A 22,089-nucleotide genomic window follows, 5' to 3' on the forward strand; every position below is an offset into this window, starting at 1 on the left:
TTGCGTTGACAAAACCGGAGCACTCAGTCACGGTCAGCTACCAGCATGTGTAATCCGAGAAACGTAAAGACAAACCCTTCTAGAGCATCCATGAAACGACAAATCAGCGAAAATATAGCTTAGGAGAACCCAAAGGCTTGAAATGTGTCTTGCTGTACAGTTGCCGTATGCTCACGTCGTTGACACACTTCTGTCTGCAACAAAGAACCGCGCGTTCCCATATGCGGAAGAGAACCTGCTGGTTGCGCGACATGTTCATTTGGCAAAAAACTGTTGACTCAACAGCTGAGGAATCCCGCGCCTGGCTCAGGCCCTCCAGGTCACGTCCGAAGGGCTGCGCTTCGCAGCAGTTCTCTTATACCTTTTCAATATTAAAGCGTAAATAAATAGCATCTTGGTTGGCATAAGGAGTCAACCATTCCGACGTTCCAGGCTTGATAGGGCTATCCTTTTGGTAAAAAAATAGCATACAGCTGACTTGCTGCCTAACCTGAAGCGTTTTTCTCCTTGGCTCAGCGCCATGTCTTCGCTTGACAGCAAGCTCGACCTTAGCCTGGATGAGCTTATTAAGCAAGCGGCCAAACGCCCAGCAGCTAGGGCGCTCCCTTCAAAGCCCACTGTTGGGGGCTCGCGGGGATTGGCTCCGAAGCAGGTCGGGGTAAGTGTCGATCTGTTTGGAACTTGCGTCTCCCGTTCGCAACGCAACGTTGTAAGGAGTACCCTTAGTTGATGTCATGCGCGTCTTGTGTTGTAATTGCAAACGCTTCTTGTTCTCGAGGTTTCAAAAGAAGGGATTTTACGGCCCATGTTGAATTCGTTTCTTAGCATAGCCTTGGGCCAGATGCTATGCTCGCTGCGCTTTATATGAGGCATCAGTTCCAGGTCGTTGGTCGCAACAGGGTCCGGAATCCTTGGTTACGTGTCTCGGTTACCTGGCTAACTGAAACAGCCAAACATACTTCGTTCGAAGGCCTTGAGTAGTTCAGCAGCTTCCTGGACTCATTTGGGCGGTGGACTTGACTCTTCTAACGTGGTCACTCCTCAGGCACGTGCACCCGTGACCACGGCCAGTGGAATTGCCGGCAAACGGCAGGTATGTCATCAGGTTCGCATGCGGTCTTCGCCAGTGAACCCACGTGCTATTTGACTTTTGTGTATCGATGGCTGGATCGACATTGCCACTTCAAACTCTCAATCTTCACTTAACAGGCCATCCGCACTAAGCGCCAGACGGTACCCGCCACGGAGGGCGTCCCAGGCGTGCAGCGCCTAGCCCCAAAGGTGTTACTTGTCAAGGCGTCAGACCTGAAGCGCAAGGCGTAAGTCAAGTATGGGGACTCTTCGCGGGCCATCTACGCGCAGCTCCTTGTTGCAGCTGTTTCAGTCTTGGTTTCCTCCTTATCTCCTTGGGAATGTCCTTGGGTTGTGTTCTGGGCGGCATCAAGTACCCTTCGCATGCTGGATAAAATAATCACTGAAGGCGGTGCATTGCGACATGCTTACGCACTTCAGGGCTGCGCCGGTACCTGGAGCCCGCGCTCTTGCAAAGCGAATCGTCAACAGGGCCGTTATGGCGCCTAAGCAGCCTGCTGCAGCGGTCATGCGCCAGCGCGGCACCACACAGCGTCCACAGGCCATCGTGGCGCCTGCTCGACCTCGGCAACAGCCTCAGTTACAGCAGCAGGCCCCAGCGCGGCAGCCACGGCAACAGGTGCGGTCTAGCTGTCGCTTGGTGGACCTTGATTTTGGGCCGCTGACATACTACAGTGCAATCAGTCATGGTTAATCGACCGTATGATTTTTTATGGGGCACATCCTTTGTATGTGACCCCCTTGGTCGCATCGTGTTTTGGGGGCCGCAAAGCATTTTGCATTCTGCTGAGCACGCATGCATATTGAAAGTGTGGAAAGGAAGGCATGCCGTGTTCCCCAGTTTAACCCTGTTGGGATCAGGTTGTTCACCTGCACTGTTCACGGTCATGCACGCAGATTAAGTACGTGCAACAGCCGGTGATGCAGCAACAGCAGCAGCAACGGCAAGTACCCGTGTCCTTAGCGAAGCGCATGCGGCAACAGCGGCAGCAACAGATGGTGGTGCAGCCCCGTGCGCATGCGGTGGTTCCTAGAGGCCAACCATTACAGCAGTTAGCGCCTCAGGGCCTACCGCGGCGGGGCCCGCAGCAGCAGCAGGTTGGACGAAATCAGATTCCGCGCATCGTGCCTGCGCCGCGCCTGCAACAGCAGCGTCAGATGCTGGGCCGGGTGCAGCAGGGCGGGATACGGAAGAACGGCCAAATGCACCAGCCACCGCAACGGCGGGCGCCAGTCTTCGCTGCCAACGGTGGCGGCCGCAGCGGCAATGCCCAACGTGGCCAACAGCAGCGCATGGCGGGTTTACCAAGGCAGCTGCAGCGCAGCGGCGGCCGCAACCAGCAGGTCCTCGGGGGCAACACGCGAAATCGTGCGCCGATTTTGATGCAGCAGAATGGTGGGGGAGGACGCGGCGCCGGTGGTCGCGGCCGTCGGGGGCGCCGGTAATCCCGATGGACCCGATAAGGCCTCTATTTGATGCAGCCTGGAAGGCACGTCCCCAGATGTCTGCAGGCTTGCCGTTGGGTGGTACATATTAGTACATGACGGTGTATCCCAATCGCACCTGCAGGGGTGTAGCTTGGGAAGCCGGTGTGGAGCATAATGATTGACGCCGAATTAGGCATTGACAGCAGCGGGGTGGAGTTTTGTTTTTGCGTGGAAGCCCCCCGGGAGTGTTTATGCCCTGTACTGTTATTACGACGACGATGATCCTGTCGCCACAAGGCACTTGTGTTATTTCTGCACTATGAACTGGTCCATGCGGGGCTCTTGGTTGGACTCGAGTTTCACCTTTGTCGTGCTTTGGCTATGCTCGGAACCAGTCTAGGGGCTTACCGTCTGTGTACCGGCGTGCGAGAGGATTGCTGAGGATGTTGCGTTTGTTCAAAAGCGTCTCGACATATCAGGGTTTGGGGTGCAGTCCCGCATTGAAGGCAGGGCGTTCTCTTGTCGGGGGCGGCCTGGTGGCGGCTTAAGCAGTGAAACGCTGTAAACTCCCTATGCACAGAGAGCTTGTTTTCCAGGGCCCGTGCTATGTGATAACTGGTTCTCATAATACTGTAACAAAGAGCATAATATCACAGCCTTTTCGGACCCGGCCCCGCTGTTGTGATGGCAGTTGCATGGTGGTTGATGTAAGTTACCTGATAATATCAACCAAACATATTCATTCCAACCTTTTCCGGACAAGGTCGCCTAAAGTGGATGGGTTTTGCTCTTATGATGTTGAGTAAGAAGCAGACTTATGGCAAATGTAGCGCGCTGCTGGTCATGGACTATACATACAGAGAAGCTTAGGCAAAATGCATGTCGTCTTATTGGCCCTTCTACTTTCATCAGTAACCAGGCTCAGTCATCAACGGACGCTCTCCAAATTGCAACAGGAGGATGACCTGACTTTTTTCTTTCCACGGGTACCATCAGTAACCACGGAGCAGATTAACGACGTTCTCAGTCGCGCTCATGATCTCAGAGAAAAGGCTCGTAAATTGGATCAGACACGGGCCGTCGCCGCTGCTCTTGCAGCGGCAGTGGGCACACTTCCTCCCATCCAGCTCAGCCAGTCCTTGCGAGTGCTCAAAATGCTTCCCAGTGAAGTACAGGTCCATCTCCCAGATGCAGTGGGTCTCGTGGCTAGAATTCGAGCGCTGGGTATAGCGGCAGAGTGCCGAGAGCGCCAGGGGGGTCAAGGACCGCCTGACTGGCCTCGTATCCTAATTGCCGCAAACCTGATGGACTGCGAAGAAATCATGCCAGTAGGTGCGAGCGGTGGAAACACCCTAAGAACGCTGCCACGACGCCAGCAGGTGTTCTTTTCCTGCAACCCATGCGACCTTTTCAAGTAAACCCCTGACCCAATCCCCGTCTTGCCGAAGCTTTTCCCCCTTTTTCTTCCTTCCCACCTTTCTTCAGCGGCAACGCGACTATAGCAGCCTACGCAGCAGCCATATCATCACAATCATCGCCTGCATTGCTGTGCTCAACAAGCATCGCCACCACGACCATCGCTGGTGCCCTAAGTCCTGCACATGGCAAACATCCCCTCCGACGCACGCGTCGCCTTCCCGAGCTTTTCCCCCGAACACAAATACTCACGTACACACACACACGTGCGCACACAGACACACACTCAAACATCCACGGCACAAATTTACCACCTTACCTTTGCCATTTGCATCAGCGTTCAGACCGCATCAGCCATGGAGTCCCTTTCCCTTCAACCCGACCCATCATTCTTACCCGCTGCTCGGCCACCCCACACCGCCAACTCCGCAGTTTTGGATCCTGGAAGTTCTACGACTGGCGTTACTGCTCCAGGGGGACCCCGTACTGCAGGCCATATACTCCCCCTCCTCGGGAACCCTCCAACTCGACCTGAACGCCAAACACGTGCAGCGTGTGGGTATTTCCGTGTATGAGAGCGGTAGCCGTGACCGTACAGCGCTGTGGCTGCTGGTGGCGGCGGCGCTGTGGAAGGCTGCCGGTGTGCCCAATGCGGTGGTGCTCAACGGCACCCTCACGCGGGGAGCCGCAGTGATGGAACCCGTCGGTGGCAAACTGATGAAACAGCACCGGATACAAGTAAGTGTGTGGGTGCGTGTGTCGTGTATGGGTGTACACGTGTGCCTTTGTGGGGGCGATACCTCACACCAACACCGGTAATGCCGGGGAGCTGCGACGGCTTGGGGGTTGCTTCTTGCTTCTTGCATGTTGTGTGGGTGTGGGGTGTGTGGGTGTGCGTGTGAAGGGGGGGAGGAGAACTATGGGCTGCGGACTGATGGAAGGAGTTGATGTCGGGTACACTCCGGCTGTTCCCGGGCCGCCGCTTCCCCCCTTGACACCCACGCTCCCTCACATACGTTGCGCTTCCGGTCATCGTGAAATCATATTGCGATGATGCCATCATGCTGTCATGCCGTCGAAGGAGTCCTGTCAGCCTCCCCTTCCGGACCCTGTTCTCCCTTTCTCCCTTGTGCAATTTAAGTCGTACACCTCCGGGCTTTTGCAGTTTGATTTACTTATGTTTCCCAACCACACTCCGCATATACACGTAAGAACACACACACACATACGGCCGCGCGCGCGGCCCTTATTCCCAGCAAGGTTACCCAGCAGCTGTCCTGTTCCGGCTTTCTATAATACCGGTCTAACGGTGTTGGCACACGCATCCCCAACCCTTCCCACCCTGCAATGCAAACAGTGAACTACACCAGCACCTGACTCAGTTGTACCTCTGAAGGGGAGGGGTCAAATCACACATCACCCCCGGTTTCCCTTCGCTACTTAACTAATTGTTTTTTCCTTTCCCACACAACGAGAAACCCGAACCCCGGCTTTGGTGACCCCCAGCACCTAGCCAACCTGCGCAACGCGGCCCTGTCGCCGCTGTACCGCAACCCGGGCGCATTTCCGTACGTCATGTTTTTGAATGACGTGTTCTTCTGCGCGCCCGACCTGGTGCGACTGACATACCTACAAGCGGACATTGCATGTGGGATCGATGTCGAGGTGTGCACAGCGGGATGGGTTGGGGGGTAAGAGGTGTGAGCTGTATGAGAGGTGGGGGGTACGGGAGCTGTGAATTGCGTCTGGGGGCCAGAGGGGGCGAGCTCCGGAGTGCGACGAATGAGTGGGGAAGGGCGGGCACACACACATACATACACACACACTCGCTCTCTTTCTCATCGTGTCATGTCCGCAGGTGTGGATTGGGGGTCACGTACCCAAGGTGCGGGACTCCAGGACGCAACAGGAGGGCAAGGCCCTGCGCCGGGCGTTACTATTCCACACACCACCATCCACATCCGCGCCACCATCAACAACAACAGCAGCAGCCGAGCCTGAGGGCAACACGCCATCGGCAGCCCAGCATTCCGCCTCCTCCTCCACCCATCTACCCACACAATTATCTTCCATCGCATCTGCTGTTGTGGAGACGGTGCTGGCGGACATCCGGGGCGAGCTGAAGCAAGAACACTTTCCTGCGACCGGCATCCCTGGGAAGGGGCGGGGCCGGGGCCGGGTGGAGGGTCTTGTCAGCGACCACTCGGCGGGTGGTGGCAGTGCGGCCACTGCGACCACAACCGCAATTTCAATGGACGCGGGCGAAGGGTTTGCCTCTCCTTTCAGACGGCTCCTCGCATCCTCAGGCTCCGAACCTGAGTCTCCCGCTTCCTCGTCCTCTTCCTCAGAGTCAAAATCGGAGTCAAAACCGGATCCGGAATCGGATCTGCAGCAGCAGGAGGATGATGATTATGAGGGGGAGGGGGTGGGGGACGGGGAGGAGGATGAGGAGGGGGAGTTCGATGTGGATGGTGGAGGCGGCGGTGGCAGTGATCCCGCAGCCCAGTGGCAGGCGGCACTAGACCAGATGACCGGGGTGCATGCGGAGGAGGTGGCGCAGCGGGTGGAGGTGCGGAAGCGCATCTCCGCGGCGGCCGTGAAGCCCAGATACGAGTTCTATGGTGAGGTTGGCTTGGATAGTCGGTGTGGATGGTGGGGGATGGGGAAGATGTGTTCTGAAGTCTCCTGCAGCGGCGCGCTACCGCCGCCTTGTCGGTTCCCCTCCCTCCCCACCTCTATCTACACTCTTGCCCTGGCAGCAGCTTCACTCGTTCGTGGTTCGTCTTTCCCCCCCTCTATCTATCTCCAGCTTCGCTTGTTCTCGTGGTTCGCGTCTTTCCCCCCGTCCCTCCCTCACCGTACAGCTTTTTATGCCCCATAGGACCGTGTGTTACCGTTCCACGTGTCTTGGCTAACCTGGGTTGTGTCGGACGCTTCTGCTCCTCAGCGCCCTCCAGCTGCCCCTCCAGTCTCCCCTCCGCCATCCCGCCCCCCTGGCCCCGCTGCAGACATTTGGGTGTCGAGGGATCTGGGCGGCAAAGCGGTAAGTCTCAACGTGACCCCGCGTGTATTAGTGCGTGTGTTTGTGTGTGTGTGTGTGTGTGTGTGTTGCATTTCGCCCCGGGCCTGACACTGACCAGGAGCACCTAGCCGTACCCCAACGGGAACGACCGCCGAAGCACTCTCCTCCCTTCCTTGTGGGGGGAGAGGTGCGTGAGGGGTCCCCACTATCCCCTCCTGCTCGACCGAGGGCGTGCAGCCCCCCCCCCGCGCTTCCCCTTTTTGTCAAGAGGAAAGAGAGCGCGGTGGGTACCAAGGCCCTCAAACAACCAACCAACCTCAGCACGCGCTGCGGCACAGTTCCCCCCATGCAGCCTGCGCCTTGAGCAGGCGCGGCTGCGAACCCTGGGTCCTTGCAATACCTCCCCGTGATGAGGGGCCGCACTACGGGCGCCTTGAGCCCGAAAGCTGAATCCTACAACCAAAACTGTTTCCAGCTGCGTGCGCGAGCGAGCGCGCGCGTGTGTGTGAGCGTGTGTTTGTTGATGTCACGGGCCCCATGCCTTGCCTGCAAACCACCACAACCACCACCAGCAGCCTAGCCTAGCCATGAAAACCTTTGGATGACAAGGCCCATCTTCATCGCCCCCGCACCCACCCGTATGTGAAAGCATGTGGCAGCGGTGAAGGCACTGCGGGGCTGCTGCGGGCAATTGCTTTGCTGTCTTGGACTCCTTCGGCAGCTGGTGTCAAAGGACATATCGGCAGAGCCGAGGACTCCTATTTTACAGTTGCAAAAGACGCGATCAAAGTACGTGATTGAACTCCACCCACCCGTGTATCTACCGCTGCAGTTCATCAAGCACGACCCCCTCGCCCGCGATCCCCGTACTCTGGATGCCGTACACCGGGGCTTGCCCTTCCCCGTCAAGTGCTGCTGGAACGGTGCCGTGTACTTCAACGCGTCGCATCTGTCAGCAGGTGCGGACGGGAAACAGAGAGAGCCACACTGCCCTCGACATCGGGCAAGCCCGTGGGCCGTAGGTCATGTCCCTCCTTTTTTCCACCTCGACCCCGCCTCCCCAAGTTTTCTTGCGGGCTTACCTCCCCTTCCCAGATTCTGCTTAGTACGGCTGCACGGAAGCTATCTCCACTCCTGGCCTTCTGCCCTCTCACCGAGCTAGGGGCCCCCAAAAGAGCCCCGGACTCCTTAGTGGTTGCCACTACATGCACAGGCATGTAGATGTATCTCCCCCTCCCCGTCTCCCTCCCCACCTGGCACCCCCATCCCTCCCGCGTTGAGATGCGGTTGACGTGTTTCAGAATCCGCGTGCGCCATGTCTTTGAATTACCCAACACCGCGATCCCCTTCCTTCGTCATCCCGAGGTCACAGTCGTCACAGTCGCCACGGACGCCTTTCGGTCAGTTTTTACGTTTGCTACTCTCTTGCTCTGGCAGCAGCTTCAATCATGCGTGGTTCGTCTTTCCCCTTCCTTCCACCCTTTTCCCCCTCGTTCAACTTGCTGGGGGGCAAGGCTCCCGAGCTACGGGCAGTTGCTTCATCGCTTTGTAATTGCGGTAGTGGTGCAGTGGATGTCGGAACTTGATTTTTTTACTTCACATCACTTGGTTCTCCCCTTTCCCTACTCCCTCCCCCTCCTCCCTACGTATCCCCCATGGGAATGAACCACCCGGCAGGTCTTCGCTTCCGTGCGGGTCAGCGGGACGCGGGCGAGTGTGACGCCAGCGAGTGCTCCATTTTCTGCGAAGACTACCGCAGGTTGGGATCGGGCCGCGTCGTGGTGGATCCCTCCGTACGCTTGTCGTACACGCCCTGGACTGAGGTCAGTCGGCGACTGGTTCACTCGGCCGGACCATGGCGCGCTGTCGCCGATCGCGCCATGATACTCGCCATCCCGCGTGCCGCCTTTCCTTTCCCTCCTCTTAGGCTGCCATGCCTTGTTTGCCTCCTTTATTGCGTCCGAACTTTGCTGGATGCCCCCAAACCGACAGCTTCTACACCCCATCCGCCGGACAACCACCACCATTGGTTACGGCCCAGAACCCTGTCACCATCGCCAGCGCCACCATCACCCGCGCCTCAGCCCCGGCCACGTCCCCCTTTCCCCTACTTGGACGCTTTTGGCGTTGTCGGCAGTTGATCCTTTGCTTCTGCTTCCATCATCGTCAACATCGCCGTAAGATTTTCCCCCAACCCCCCTCATCCAGGACATTCACGGGCCCCTGCCCGGCGGCCTGCCCGCCAAGGTGCTTTGGTCGGCTGTGAAGCGCAGTGGAGCACTGGAGAAGTTGCAGAGCCTGTGGCAGGAGACTGCGGATGACATGATGGTGGAGTGTGTGCCGCTGAGTAAGTAGGGGAGGGGGCCAGAAGGAGTTGAGGGCGAGAGTTAAGTGTTGGGGCAGATGGGTTTTGCGAAGGAGTGCGGTCTTGCGAAGAGGAGGTGCAGGTTGGGGTTGGGGTTGGTGGTGCGGGACTTGGTCGACAGGGTATCATGGACCAGGGCCATCAGGATGCGCACTGGACGGAGTTGATATGACGGCGCTGCAGCGCTGTTACATTCCCGGGGCCCTTGGGGCCTTATGGCCGTACTTACCGTACGTTTCCCCACATGCCGTGCTGTCAGCTCGGGACCCTCTTTCCCCCGTGGACTGTTCCCCACACCGGCCACCAAGGCCGGGTCCTATCTCCCCCAACTGGAGTTTTTACATTCCCCCTTTCCCCTCCCACCTCCCCCTTCCATCCGGTCGATAGGTGCCGGTAAGTCTCATGCCGTTGCGTGGTTGCTTGGACTGCAGCACTTCGCAACTTTGGACGTCGGCAGGTGTTTTCCCTTCTTGACGTTGCTGTGCATATCCCCCTCCACCTGCTCCCAGTTATCCTTTTCGCCGCCTCGTGCATGCGGCCGCTGACATGGTTCCCTGGGGCTTTTACCCTCGGACAGAGAAGGGCTTTGACGGCGCGGATCTCGACCGAGTTCGCCAGATTGATATTCGACGGGAGAATTTCACACAGCTGTTTTTTGAGCGTCAACGACAACTCTCGCCTCCGCAATCACGCGCTTGCAACTTGATCATGGGGCCCTACGGAGCCGATGACGAGGGCGAGTTTTTCGACGACCTATCGTACGCATCGTGGGGCAAGAACGTGATCACGCGCATCGTACACAAGGCCGGCGAGTACGTCGAAAGCATCCAGGTGGTGTACGGCTCAATGCCCGCCAGAGTGCATGGTGGCGACAGTGATGGCGAGTTACACGATCACCGCGTCGAAGGGGGAGAGTTTATCAACAGCGCTGTGGTGTACTATGATGAGAATGCTGTACATGGGATGGATTTGGGTACGAATGTAGGCAGGCAGATTGTGATAGGTTCTCTGCGAGATGGCGTGCGGCGCGCGGTGGCGACTCCGTGCCCTGCAGACGAGCAGCACGAGGGCCGATACCGATTAATCGCGCTTGCGGGAACTGCAGACCGGTACTTGCGTTCGGTCACTTTGCTGTGGAGTTAACCATTTGAGATGACCTAGTACAAATACGACTGTTTTCCTTCTTGGCGTGCAATATTTAGAGCGGAATACCGCAAGAAGTCGTTGGGGTAAAGGAGCGTGTTGACTGGTTGTTGAATAGACCTCTCCCCGAAGGAGCGGTGATAACGGCAGTAAGGGAGCGTTTGGTGAGCGGCTGGGACCATGCGCGTCTGACTGTCTTGCCAGAGGAGTACCCATCAGATGGCAAGCAACCGGGAGTGCAGGTGGCGAAGTATAAGCACTGAATTGGGCTGCCCTTTTCGGGGGCCGCAGCCGTTATGTGGCCAACACATGCTACATTCCTCGTTTAACACGTCGTAAGGTAATGCAGTTTCGTTAATGTTGCTGGCCTTTGGAGGCAAACAGGGCACGAAGGGGCAAGTACCATGTCCCCAGGGAGCAGCGGTTTTGCCGCTGTTGTGGTACCAATAGCCAAGTCGAGGATGAAAAACACGTGTTATTGGAATGCCCAGCCTATAATGATATTCGTGCGGAAGAGAGCAACAGAGCATGTTGGAGGCCATGAAATGGGAGCCAGCACGTCTGGCGAGGATGTTGGAACGTATGCGGGCTCATCGCAACTCAGTTATCTCCTTTGGTCGCTAGTCTGGGCTGATAGTGCGGTGTTTTCCTTTTCTCCATGGCTTTTAGACGTTGAAGTATTGCCCTTGGGCCTTCGGCTCGTATGGGTAGATTTACAGGTATGGGGTCACTCAACCCCCCACCCATGTAACACTCTCACACAAATACATGGACAGGAGGCCAACTTATGGGTCAGCGGTTTGGAGGTCTACATAAGGTGGCTTTCTGCCCCTCTGCTGCGTATAGCTTCAGGTGGCAAAGCGTCATTTCCCGGGTATTTGGGACTTAGGAAACCAGATCAGGTTTAGGTTGAATTGGTCAAGGTGATATGACGCGATACTGCGCGAGGTTGACGTTCCATGTGGTCGGTAGGATTTTTACTCTTATCGACTTATGCTTTACAAGATATCTCCGCGTGGCATAGACTTTCACAGCTAAGATTGTTTTCAACTCAAATTTAAGTATGCTACATTGCCGTGCTGACTTTTGAAGAGACTGTAGGTGCACGAATCGGACTCGGAAGGCAGATATCACTTGTAGCTTTACATGTAACCAGCAGGATGCAAGCGTTCGTCGGCAAATAGTAAACACAGATTTATCTTCTCTAGACTCCTGCAAAACCTATAATCCACGTGAGGATGGGAGATAGATGCGCAAAAAAACGCGGACAGTGTGATTGTGGGAAAAATGGCAAAGTTACACTGTCGCATGACCAGCACCAATACCCAACCCATCTTCAGCCTCAATTCATCGCAGCGAAGCCACTACGCCGCAACAGCCCCGATGGCGACTGGGCTGCCGCCCAGCCGATGTACGCTTACGTGCACCAATTCGCCTTCCGCAAGACCGCTAACCTAGAACCCATGCGACCCACGTCAGCAGACTGACGAACCACTGCACTTGCAGGTCTCAGGATGAAAAACACCCATTCTCGCGATTCACGATAAAGCACAGGGCTTAAGGTCAAATCAGATGTGCTGTGTGAAAGCGTGTCAGCATGAGTGCTTAAGGCAGAAGGAACTGTCTTTAGGCAGTGCCAGCCAGGACCTCGGGCAGGTGAGTGACGTAGTAGGTAATGTTCTTGCCGAAGGGGTCTGACAGGTGCTTCGTGAGGCCCTCAATCGGCTGCGTGCGGGTCACCAGGGCCTGCACGGCGAAGCCAACGAAGGCAACCTGCACGGCGCAATGGCAATGAAAACACAAACCTCGATTGGCATCATTCAAAACTGCAACATGTCAAGCAAACATCAGAAACGAAGCGCCGTCCGCTTTCCGTTACATCAGTACTAACATGCGCTATAGCTCAAATCTTACCATAGCAAGGCGGCCGTTCTTGACCTCCTTGGTGGCCATCGACGCAGAGTTCAGGCCAGCCGGGTCGAAGGGGAACGAGTTGATGAAGCCCGACTACGAATTTGATAGAAGGCAACGGGCAGGCAGCAGATGGAGAGGACAAAGTCAGCGAGGGGCAGCAGGATCTGTGCTAAGGACTAGGCAAGGAGTTTAACAATATGCAGAAAGTCGGCACTGCTTCCCAAACAGATGTTTGCAGGACTTGCGGCGCGATGGCAGCCTTCCGAGACACCATAGCAACAATCGCACAGGCGCTCGTATGCTACAACGCGTCCATAGCCCCAAGGCAACCCAACCCCTTAGCGCACCGTGCCAGTCGTCTTGAAGCCCTGGTAGCGCTTAATCTCCAGGAAGCCCATGACGATGAACTCAATCGCAGTGAGAGGAGTGGAGGGAATATCGTACTCCTTAGCGCCGGCCTCGTACCAGGAAGGGGTCACGCCGAGAAGCTCCTGGCCCAGAATGCCGGTCACAGCCATCATGGCCCAGCGACCGTTGGTCTTTTCCGCCTCAGCATACCTGAGCGCAACCAGGAAGGGGCACTTGGTTCCTCCGCAAATATGGTAGAGAATTGCCCTTAAAATTGTCCTTACCACTTGAGGCGGCCCTCATCCTGGCCCAGACCAAGCGGGTCAAAGCCACTGTCACCTACGAATAGGAAAGGATTGCGTGCCTTAGGTTGCTGGCGTATCCTGACTATAACCTTTCAAGAGGGCTCAGCAGCTCTTGCAGGAGCGAGCGAAATCATTGCTGATGAACAGTGTAATAGGAAAGGAAGTAGCAACAGGCTAACATAATTAACGGACGGACGGCATGCAGCAAAAGCAGCTGATTCTAACATCATACTACTAGCAAGTGCCATAACCGCGATCTGCCAGCTGCCCTTACCAGCCAGAGAGCCCTTCAGGTGAGCAGGAGGGCTCAGGCCTGGCAGCCAGGTGGGGCGAGCAGTCGCCGCGCACACGGCGCGCTGGCCGCGAACCGGGGCACGGCGGCCCAGAGCAACCTGGCTCTTAGCAGCAATCATCTTCAGCTCGGAAAAGGCAGGGGTGGCACAGTCGCAGTGACACAACAGAACTTTTGCGAGGCAAGGGTGTAAATACAGGCGATCGTACGGCAGAGATGAAGATCGGAGCGTTTTGGAGCCGAGCGAATACAGGCAAGTACTCTTATTTACGGGCTTCCTAGACCAATTTTTTATTTTGTTGTGTGATTTCGCTGCAATCGAAAGATGCTTAATCAGTGTCTAGGTATTTTTGCTGCTACGTCGCTATGCCATGTTAACCTGCATAACTTCATCTTACCGGAAGTATGGCTCTTGTATATTTAATGGAAGTTTATGCGATTGCAATGTCACTTTCTATTGCGAACCGACCCAGGGTCGACATGCAAGGTCATGCAGCTTTCCATTACAAGTAGGCATTGCTGCTGGCGACGCTTCACGTGCTTGGGGTAATGGGTTTTCAATGGACGTCCACACTGCATGTAACTGCGCGGTGAAGAACATTAAGCCCGGGCTACATGCGCAGGGGTACACAGGGGTTTCCTAGGCTATATGTCACGCACGATTTCTGAAGAAATTCCCTTGACCAGCGCCACATCGGCTTTGGAGCTTTACACGATTACCGCCCATTGGGTTTTATGGGTGGTCATTTCGACCTGAAACCCCAAGGAGAAAAGGCTGGCATCGCTCTTTCGCCAGAAGTCAACAACCCTTCTCGTTAGTAGTGATGAAGCTCCTTGTCTAGCCGAGGATTGATATAATGACGTCGTGTGCTGGTGGGACCTAACTCCGTCGAACAGTTTAATTACTTAATTACGATTATGCATACGCTGACATCAGCGCAAGACAATTCCTCATGCATATGCTGACATCAGCGCAAGACAATCGCGCAAAACACAGCAACTTCTCCCTCGGCACGTTTCAGTGCAGCGGTAATATTTACATGAATCTGCGCATGCAAGCGCAATCCTAGTTTCATGAATTCCCCCACTTGCGCGTGGGAAGGCCAAAAAGACATTGCAACAAAAAACACAATGGTTTGGAGATTTTGACCCTGCGTTACGTTCCTGACGATTAACCACAGTTATCGAGCAACGCGCAAGCTTCGCACTCCAGCTCTAAGAAACCATACAAACAGACGGCTTGAACCCGTCTTTTAAGTTTGAGCACAACCAAAGAGTAAAGACAAAACTCTCCAGCAGCCTTCCCCGGGCCAGCGACACATCACCTCCCCGCTGAGTCCGCATCTCAACATGAACTCCATTGAACATCGTCATACTAGTGCATGGCTTCCCGCCCGTCAAATGCCCCACCCACTACAAATGCGCAAACAGCACACCGCGTGCATACACTTATGTGCGCACACACCCCGCTGCAATTCAGTTACGCAGTGCATACTAGACGTAGCTTTTTGAACAATGAACGTGACCCGACTCCATGGAAATCCCTGACTTCCCTCTGGAACCATCACAGTTGTGCCACGGCCTCGGCTGGGTGGCCCTCGCCTGCACCTGGCCCCACATGCACACCAGTCGCCCCACCTAAGGCGGCATTCTCGGGCTTCGGATGATGCGCGTCCCCGTGCGCGTGTGCCGCCGCATGCACATGTGATGGATCGCCAACATGGGCCCCCAGTCCGGACGGGTCAACCACGCCACCCGAGTCACCGCCGACAATAGACGCCGCGGCCGCCGGCGCCCCTGCCAGCAGCAGACCCAGTTGCTGTTGCAGATCTTGCGGCGGCAGGTCACTTGGTACCGGCCCCGGTGGCACAACCGCAGTAGCAGACTTGAGGAGGCTGTCGAGGAACGGCGGCGCCAGGTGCTCGTTATTCATCGTCTGGAGCGCCAGCAGCGCCGCCTGGTTTGCATCAGGAGTAGCCAGTCCACTCAGCAGTTGTTGTGGTAGCTGTGGTAGCTGGTTGAGGAGCGCGGTGAGCGCATCTTCTGAGGGGGTGATACAATGAACCGGGGGCCGAAGGATGTAAGCGGTTAACAGGTGGAAACTATAAGGGAATGCAATGCAAACAATGACGCGGGGCGCAGGTGCCTTGGCCGTATATGTCCGGAACCAGGCCCACGTCAGCAGACCGGACCTAACATGCTTTACCTAGACAAACCTCACGTCCCACATAATATAAGGGACAGCTGAAATCAAATTGAGTCGCTACACATGGGTGACACAAGAGAGACGTACCAGGTTTGCCCTGTTTAGATGGGTCGTGGGCGGCGCCTGCCAGAGCGGAGTTGAGCAGGCTTTCCATACCGGCCTGTGAGAGCAGGTCTGTAAGGTTTTGCTGCGGCCCCAGCAGGCCGTGGGGCGGCTGCAACGGGAGTTGGGTAAGCGCGGAGAGCCCCTGCGCTTGAAGCGCACCAGGAGGCATCCCAACTTGAGCCTGTGACTCGGCCGCTGCGTTCGCCATCTGCTCCTCAGTGCGCTTCCGTCTCCGGACGTTGTGACTCTGCAGCCTATAAGGGACAAGCATATCGAACAAGATCCTCAATCACCAAAACATGTGACAAACCAAACATACAGTGAAGCGCTAACGGAAAACCTCCGCGGTGACCCTAATAAGGACGGTTATAGCTCTCCCAGGCTGCGCATCTGCTCGAAGCTTTATGGATCCTTATGGATCATATAATAAATAACGGGACAACACAACCCGACAGGGACCCCATGTGCACTGCTCGCATTATGTTATCGTCGATGGTTTAGAGCATGGTATACAGGACCAGCTACTTTGAAATATTTATCTGTGTACAAATTTGCAAGTTGCGTCAGCAGAGGTCGTTCTCATACCTTGAGCGACAGCTGCGTTTGTTACCGTCGAACTCCGACAGTTCGTGAAAGCGGCCGCATTGCTGACAAAAGCGCTGCTGCAAACCATCCTTCATGATTGAGGGGGCCTTCAAGTGTATCTCGCACGTGCGATACCGTTGGTAATAGGATGACAGACCCGTGAGATCCGCGTTGCAGCCCTCCACATGGCACTTGCCCTTCAGATGCGGGAGGTTCGGAATGGACTGCGTGTGTTCGCGCCGGCCCTGCCATGAATGGCATTAGAAAACGGAAGGGGCACGGGCAGCGCTGAGGCGAATAGCGGGGTGGGGTTTGGCCGAGAAACTGGACAGAAAGCAACTGTAATCGTTTTAGATTACACCAATAATGTATGCCAGGGAGAGCTCATGGAACTGCAACATCAGTCGGAAAGCATTAAGGCTATCTTCTAAGGTTGCAATGAAGCCGCCCATTTCGTAGAGCTTGACGTCGTGAACTCCGCTCACCTCGCGCGATCGGCCCTCCTCTGAACGCTCACGCTTGTAAGGTGCGCCAGCACTTCCATCAGCAGGACGCTTGGAACCCGCAACCCCCGGTGTTTTACGCGTCGGATCCAAGACCGAAAGATCAGCCGCCTGGCCTTCAAGTTCGAGACCAGTAGCCCCAAGCAACGCTGCAAGGTTGAGCTGTCCATCAAGTCCCAGAGGAGGCAGGGCAAACGGAACACTGCCATCACCTGCCCCCAGTCCTCCCGGGCCAAGACCAGGAAGCAGCTGCAGATATGGCCCAAGGTTTTGCAAGCCTTGCAAGCCTGGAGCATTAAGAAAAGGTAGACCCGCAGGCAGTAGTATTAGACCAGGGGAAAGTCCCACACCCTGCGCGTTGGCGTTGCTGCTACCACCGTTGCTGCTGGTTCGGGTTTGACTTGGCGATCCACCAGGGCCCCCCTGTCCAGGTGTTGTCCCTAAAGGAGCATTAGATGGAGGTCCTGGGGGTAGAGCTGCTGTTGTGTTCTGTAGGATGCCTGCAATGCTGGCAAGGAGATTCTGTGATGCGACGGTGTCCGCTGCCGCTGCCGCGGCCGCATCGTCGCCTGCTTGCATTTCAAGCCAACCCTCGATAGTCCTGGCTTAGATGTGGCCTCCGATCGCCTTGTGCTCCCTGCAGTTGTCGACAGAGAGTGCAATATCCGTTGACCGGCCTGTAACTGCTTTTGTACTTCTGGTCCTTCAAACAAGCGTACATATGACATCACGTATGTAGAACATACAACATTTGCTAGCAGCGCGCCAGACCTCAGCGAAAGGACGATAAAAGAGGTCCGCGTCACCAAGTTAGCTTTTGGCCCTGGCCAACGTGACGCGCGAAGCGAGTGCAAAAATAACTGTCCAGAGACTTGAAGTTGGCAGTATGATGTTGCCTAAATGGTCCGCAAGAAAAGCTTTAGCTATGTCCAGAGGGGCGTGATGGCCCCGCCTAAATGGCGCACCGGGGCGGTCCAGGCGAGGCCCAGCCCCGGAATCAGCAACGAGCCTGTGATCGTCAAGAAGCCTTTGGCGCCCTGCAGGTACGGGTCGTACCCCTTGCTTGTCGTGGAGAAGTGCCGGACAAGGAGTTCCTTTAAGAGAGCCGGACGGGCTCCAGCAGCTCCAGGGTGGCCGCCGCCAACGCCCCTTGTCCCTTAGGCTCTGCCTGCCATATGCCTGAAACTATGGGATGTTTAGCTAACATCCATTTTGCAGCTGGTTCTGAGTTATTGTAGAACAAGGACCGTGACCCTACCGACCCGAGTCCTCCTACGACACTTACTTGCCTGACCGGAAGCTTATATATTTATCATTCCTAGTAGGTTAGCTATGGATGCAGTCAACAGATTGCAGATCAATAGCTCCCGCTAATGATTTTGTCTTTGTTGCGTTTTCACTGCCTGGAATCTGTGCGGTTAATGGACTTTCGCAGTTCTAACGATAAGAACATGTACAAAGGAACGTTTGAAGCTTTTCTAGTGTGTCCGCCCGCCACTTGCTAAGTCCAAGTCCCTGCAAGTTACCCTCCAGAGAGGTTCGCGGTTACCGCCGCCTGCCATGCCTGCATCTGGAGCACATCGTGGTAGTTTATCTCTTTACCTTCGTGGTTCGGGGCATTGTACATACTCATGCGGAAATCACAGTCAGAAGTTGTCAGCACGTCATCGGAAGATAGCCAACAGACGCTTTAACATGCACGTGCTCCAAAGTAAACGCATGCAACGGTAACCGAAATGTTAAAACTATTTGCTGACGGCGGCACGTCCTGCCGACGGTTGGTTTCATTGGTTTCAGCGCAAAGGGTGTACCGCAGGTTTCTCGCAACACGCTGTCGGCACAAACTTTCATTATCGCAACTGTCATAGATACACATGTATCAAGCTGCCTGCACAAGTCGACTTGATACACAGCTGGCAGTTGCTGCACGCAGCTCCATAAGCAATCGCGAAGCGCCCACAACAGTACACGACGGTGCTGCCAGCTGTCCTGAGCGCTGCAATGTACAGTTCGGTGCGCTACCAAGATGCATTCCTTTGTGCGCTCGTGCAACCGCCCTAAAAGAAGTCGGCTGAAAGCCGTAGTCAATGAGCCTGGGAAGTCTGCACGCTGGCCCTGTCGGGTGCACTCGGTTCTTAACTCTTCCACTGAGGGCTTTTGTTTAGTGTTTTCTGCTGGAGGTGGGCTGCTGGAGGTGGGCCATGCACCTAAAGGGCGCATACATTTCGTGCGATGCGGGCAGTGGCCACTAACGGCATCTACAGCTAAGAACCCCAGCAATCGTTTGCTCACACATTCGCTCAAAGCGATACAGCCGTACAGATGGCACGTAAGCACAGCACAATCCGCCCCAGCCCCTCCCTCCTCCCCGGTCTCAGCTGGTTGAGAGTATTCAACCAGCGGGAGCCGCTCCGAACCACCCGTCTGTGTTTTTTTATAGTTAGGAGCTGACCACCAATTATCACATATTACTCCACACAAATGCGGATTATACGAACAGCAACCAACAAAAGTGACCGCTTATGCCTAACCCATCCGCAAAACACTCGGCATGGCCTATGGGACCGACGTCCCCCTGTTTGCTGATTGTGGTCTGCAGTTGGCGGCCTAAATGTGGCATGCGGCATAACGCTGGGGATTCATCCCGGAATTCTCCACCCTAAATCCCTGCACTCACACAAAATCCGCCACCGCTATCCAACCTAATTTCTACCTGCCAGCGTCCATTAGTGTGTTGCGCCAACATTGCACGCCCCTTGCTCTTCCATGTAAGCCCAGGTCTTCACCCAACCCCCGTTCGGGTAGCTGAGCGTTATCCCGTCGCCGCCAGTACTGCGACCCTCCTTCGCGCATGCAAGCAACCCCTTCACCATACGAGGCAATCTGCTGCACCCGCCCCGGACTTTTGCGCCACAGCCATAATCCGCGCTGCACTGCGTCCCGCCGCTGCCGTATTCTCTGCGCCGCCGCCCAGCCGACTGCCTGTACCCGGGGCACCCGTGCGACCCCACTGCTGCTGCTGGGACGCCGGGGGAGGCGTCTGCATAGCCCCAGTGCCCTGTGACCCCGTCCCTGTCCCATCCGAAAGCTGGAGCGCCGCCACCTGCAGCTGCAGCGCCCGCAAATGTGGGCCGCTGCCTCCACCATCGCGGACCCCACCGCCACTGAGAATGGACTGCAGGGGGCCCCGGGTTGGCGTAGAGCTCAAAGAAGGCCCTAACTGCTCCAGTGGTTGCGGTGTCCGTGCCACCGACGCCGCCGCGGCAGGGCCGTAGCCCGACACACCTGTTGGGCTGCCATCGCCACCGGGCAGACCGTCGTCCACCGCCCATGGCGGTCGTGAGGCGTAGCCACTGCGGCTGCCAGGTGGTACGCCAGATGGCCCCGGCCCTTCCCATGACGCCGATTGCCGCCCGCCAGTACATGCGTTCACATGTGACCTGGAGAAAGCGTCCAGGGAGTCGCCAAGGGAGCGATTGTAGCTGCTGGCCTCACCATCGCCAACGCCGTACGGTGTGGCCGCTGCGCCGGAGCTGCTTTCCTGCCCTGTCCCTGGCCCGAAGTTTCTGGACGCCCAGCGGCGGCCAAAGCTGGGCGAGCTTCCCGGCATACCACCCGCGCCGCCCCAGCCGGGGTGCGCTGGTGCGGAGGGCAGGGGCGATAGCGGGAGCCGTGACAGCGCTGGCGGCGGCACCGGCGGTGTGGATCGAGAGCTGTGAAGAGGGTGCACGTTGGGAGTGGTGCTCCCAGACGTGGCCGAGCCGCGACTGCCCAGGCGGCCCTGCGGGAAAGGGATTACATCGTGATCCCACAATCGGTCCTCCATGTGACATGTTTGCATACCGGCGGATGCTGTGCCCTTGGGACGCACGATTGAGCTCACCTGGCCGCGAGATGTGCTCGCCGCGGTTGGGTTCAGCTCGAAGTAGCGGTTAAACACGACGTAGTTATTGCTTTGCGGAACGTACTCCTGGAGCCCTGCGTGCGACGGAGCAGGGCGCAGGGCAGTAACGGCCTATCACGATCACATGGCACGCACATGCAGGGTGACATAGCATATATAGACAGACCTTAGGAGTACCAAGGCACTCGTCCTCAAGAGGTAACGTGGCCCTGGGATTGCTGACCTAGCCATTCCCGCTATACCATGGCAATGGGGCCGAAAGGCCGCAATCGTCCAAACGGGAAACCACTGCCAGGGCGCGGGTCGCCAGGCCTACCGCAGTGGAAGCAGCCTACCGTAGTGCTTCCGCAGAAAGGCCAGCAGCTTGGGGGACGGCCGATCGTACGCCAGGCAGGCCGGGTCGCAGCCGTCTGCATTCAAGAAGTGCTGCAGGGACGCAGGGGGGAGAAACCACCAAAGGGGTTGCGGCAGAGTCACGTGTCGCGCCAGGCTGGTGTTGGGCCCCCAGCACGAGAAGATCAAAATGCGAGCGGCAAGCCTTGCCTTCCCAAAATCGTTCATCGCAAGCAAGCAAATGCAGGGCCAGGCCCTTAACGTTAAGGGCAAAGTACCTCCGAGCGCGGATGCTCGCCCTGGTCTGGCCTCACCTCGAATAACGCCTTGCCGATGCCTTTCCGCTGGCAGGACTCGTGCACGTAGAAGTCAAGCACGCATACGGGCTCGATTTCTACAAGATCTGCCGTTATCTACGCGGAGGCATTGGGTATGGAAGGTCAAGGACAACCGACGACGGGGATGGGGAAGCCCCGCGGCCTTAACCACCTGGCCGTCCCTTTTCCCCCGGCCGCGGCCTACCTACCGTTCGCACATAGAGGCGCTTTGTCCCAACCTTCAAGCCTCCTAGGACAACAGTTTTGCCAGACTGTCTGTACATGTAAAGGTACAACCGCTGGTCTGTCGTCCGCAGGCGGTGGATGTCCGTGACGGGAGCTTGTAGCCCCTGCGCTCCACGGCTCAGGGGTAAGACCAGAACATCTATTAACGCAGCCTAAATTGATCATCCGCTGATTACCTGCGCGGCCGCTGACTTTTTGCCGAAGACATCGAGTACCTTGGCCAAGTTCTGCTGGTCTTCCGGTTTTAAAGCGCCTTTAATGCAGGTAAAGCATATACTCAAAACATTGAAAGAGTTGACTTGCGTAACGGTCAGTCCAACCTCACCAATTCGTTTGGCGTCCCAAGGGATTATGTGTTGTTCTCCCTGGAAACATTCGAATGACTACTGTAAAGTCCTCAAAATGGATTAATACATGTGCGCATCCCCTGCTTACCCCAAAAGCAAGAGAAGTAAAATCGAACTCCATGAATTGACGTGGTAGCTCTCGTAAACCGTGTTTTTGAAGAGTCGAGCAGGAATATTATATAACATCGACTCGTAAAAATGGATAACTGCGACTGATT

General features: G+C 56.3%; 4 protein-coding genes across 4 annotated transcripts; 1 reads left to right on the top strand and 3 right to left on the bottom strand.

Annotated features, from left to right (window-relative positions):
* Positions 1-520: 520 nt before the first annotated feature.
* On the top strand, positions 521-10,466 carry VOLCADRAFT_90680 (uncharacterized protein; the record flags this gene model as incomplete). Its single annotated transcript, XM_002950204.1, has 17 exons — positions 521-658; positions 1,046-1,093; positions 1,210-1,319; positions 1,513-1,711; positions 1,990-2,488; positions 3,619-3,848; positions 4,369-4,674; positions 5,443-5,550; positions 5,795-6,155; positions 6,285-6,557; positions 6,945-6,979; positions 7,077-7,145; positions 7,791-7,917; positions 8,636-8,781; positions 9,167-9,291; positions 9,711-9,716; positions 9,833-10,466. 17 exons carry the CDS (start codon positions 521-523, stop codon positions 10,464-10,466), a joined length of 3,414 nt encoding a protein of 1,137 aa, XP_002950250.1.
* Positions 10,467-11,492: 1,026 nt separating this feature from the next.
* On the bottom strand, positions 11,493-13,485 carry gon12 (light harvesting complex a protein). The gene is made up of 5 exons (XM_002950322.1): positions 13,308-13,485; positions 13,013-13,067; positions 12,728-12,938; positions 12,381-12,473; positions 11,493-12,239 (listed from the first exon to the last, which is right to left on the bottom strand). The coding sequence occupies exons 1-5, from the start codon at positions 13,444-13,446 to the stop codon at positions 12,093-12,095; spliced, it is 645 nt and encodes a 214-aa protein (XP_002950368.1). The 5' UTR covers positions 13,447-13,485; the 3' UTR covers positions 11,493-12,092.
* Positions 13,486-15,847: 2,362 nt separating this feature from the next.
* On the bottom strand, positions 15,848-16,418 carry VOLCADRAFT_48148 (uncharacterized protein; the record flags this gene model as incomplete). The annotated part of the gene is made up of 2 exons (XM_002950323.1): positions 15,848-15,890; positions 16,222-16,418. Coding segments are annotated over 2 exons (240 nt in total), but the record flags the coding sequence as incomplete, so codon positions are not given.
* Positions 16,419-19,590: 3,172 nt separating this feature from the next.
* On the bottom strand, positions 19,591-21,562 carry VOLCADRAFT_90683 (uncharacterized protein; the record flags this gene model as incomplete). Its single annotated transcript, XM_002950324.1, has 5 exons — positions 19,591-20,505; positions 20,608-20,702; positions 20,964-21,054; positions 21,276-21,374; positions 21,488-21,562. 5 exons carry the CDS (start codon positions 21,560-21,562, stop codon positions 19,591-19,593), a joined length of 1,275 nt encoding a protein of 424 aa, XP_002950370.1.
* Between the last annotated feature and the right edge of the window lie 527 nt (positions 21,563-22,089).

This window comes from Volvox carteri, assembly GCF_000143455.1.
Source record: "Volvox carteri f. nagariensis unplaced genomic scaffold VOLCAscaffold_18, whole genome shotgun sequence".
NCBI classification, from domain to species: Eukaryota; Viridiplantae; Chlorophyta; class Chlorophyceae; order Chlamydomonadales; family Volvocaceae; genus Volvox; species Volvox carteri.

Bases quoted from the DNA above. Each gene is read 5' to 3' on its own strand.
- gon12 (XM_002950322.1), bottom strand. From the start codon at position 13,446: ATGATTGCTGCTAAGAGCCAGGTTGCTCTGGGCCGCCGTGCCCCGGTT. The intron at 13,068-13,307 runs GTAAGGGCAGCT...TCCTATTCGTAG, and splicing joins CCTGAAGGGCTCTCTGGCTG to GTGACAGTGGCTTTGACCCG. The intron at 12,474-12,727 runs GTGCGCTAAGGG...TCAAATTCGTAG, and splicing joins GCTTCAAGACGACTGGCACG to TCGGGCTTCATCAACTCGTT.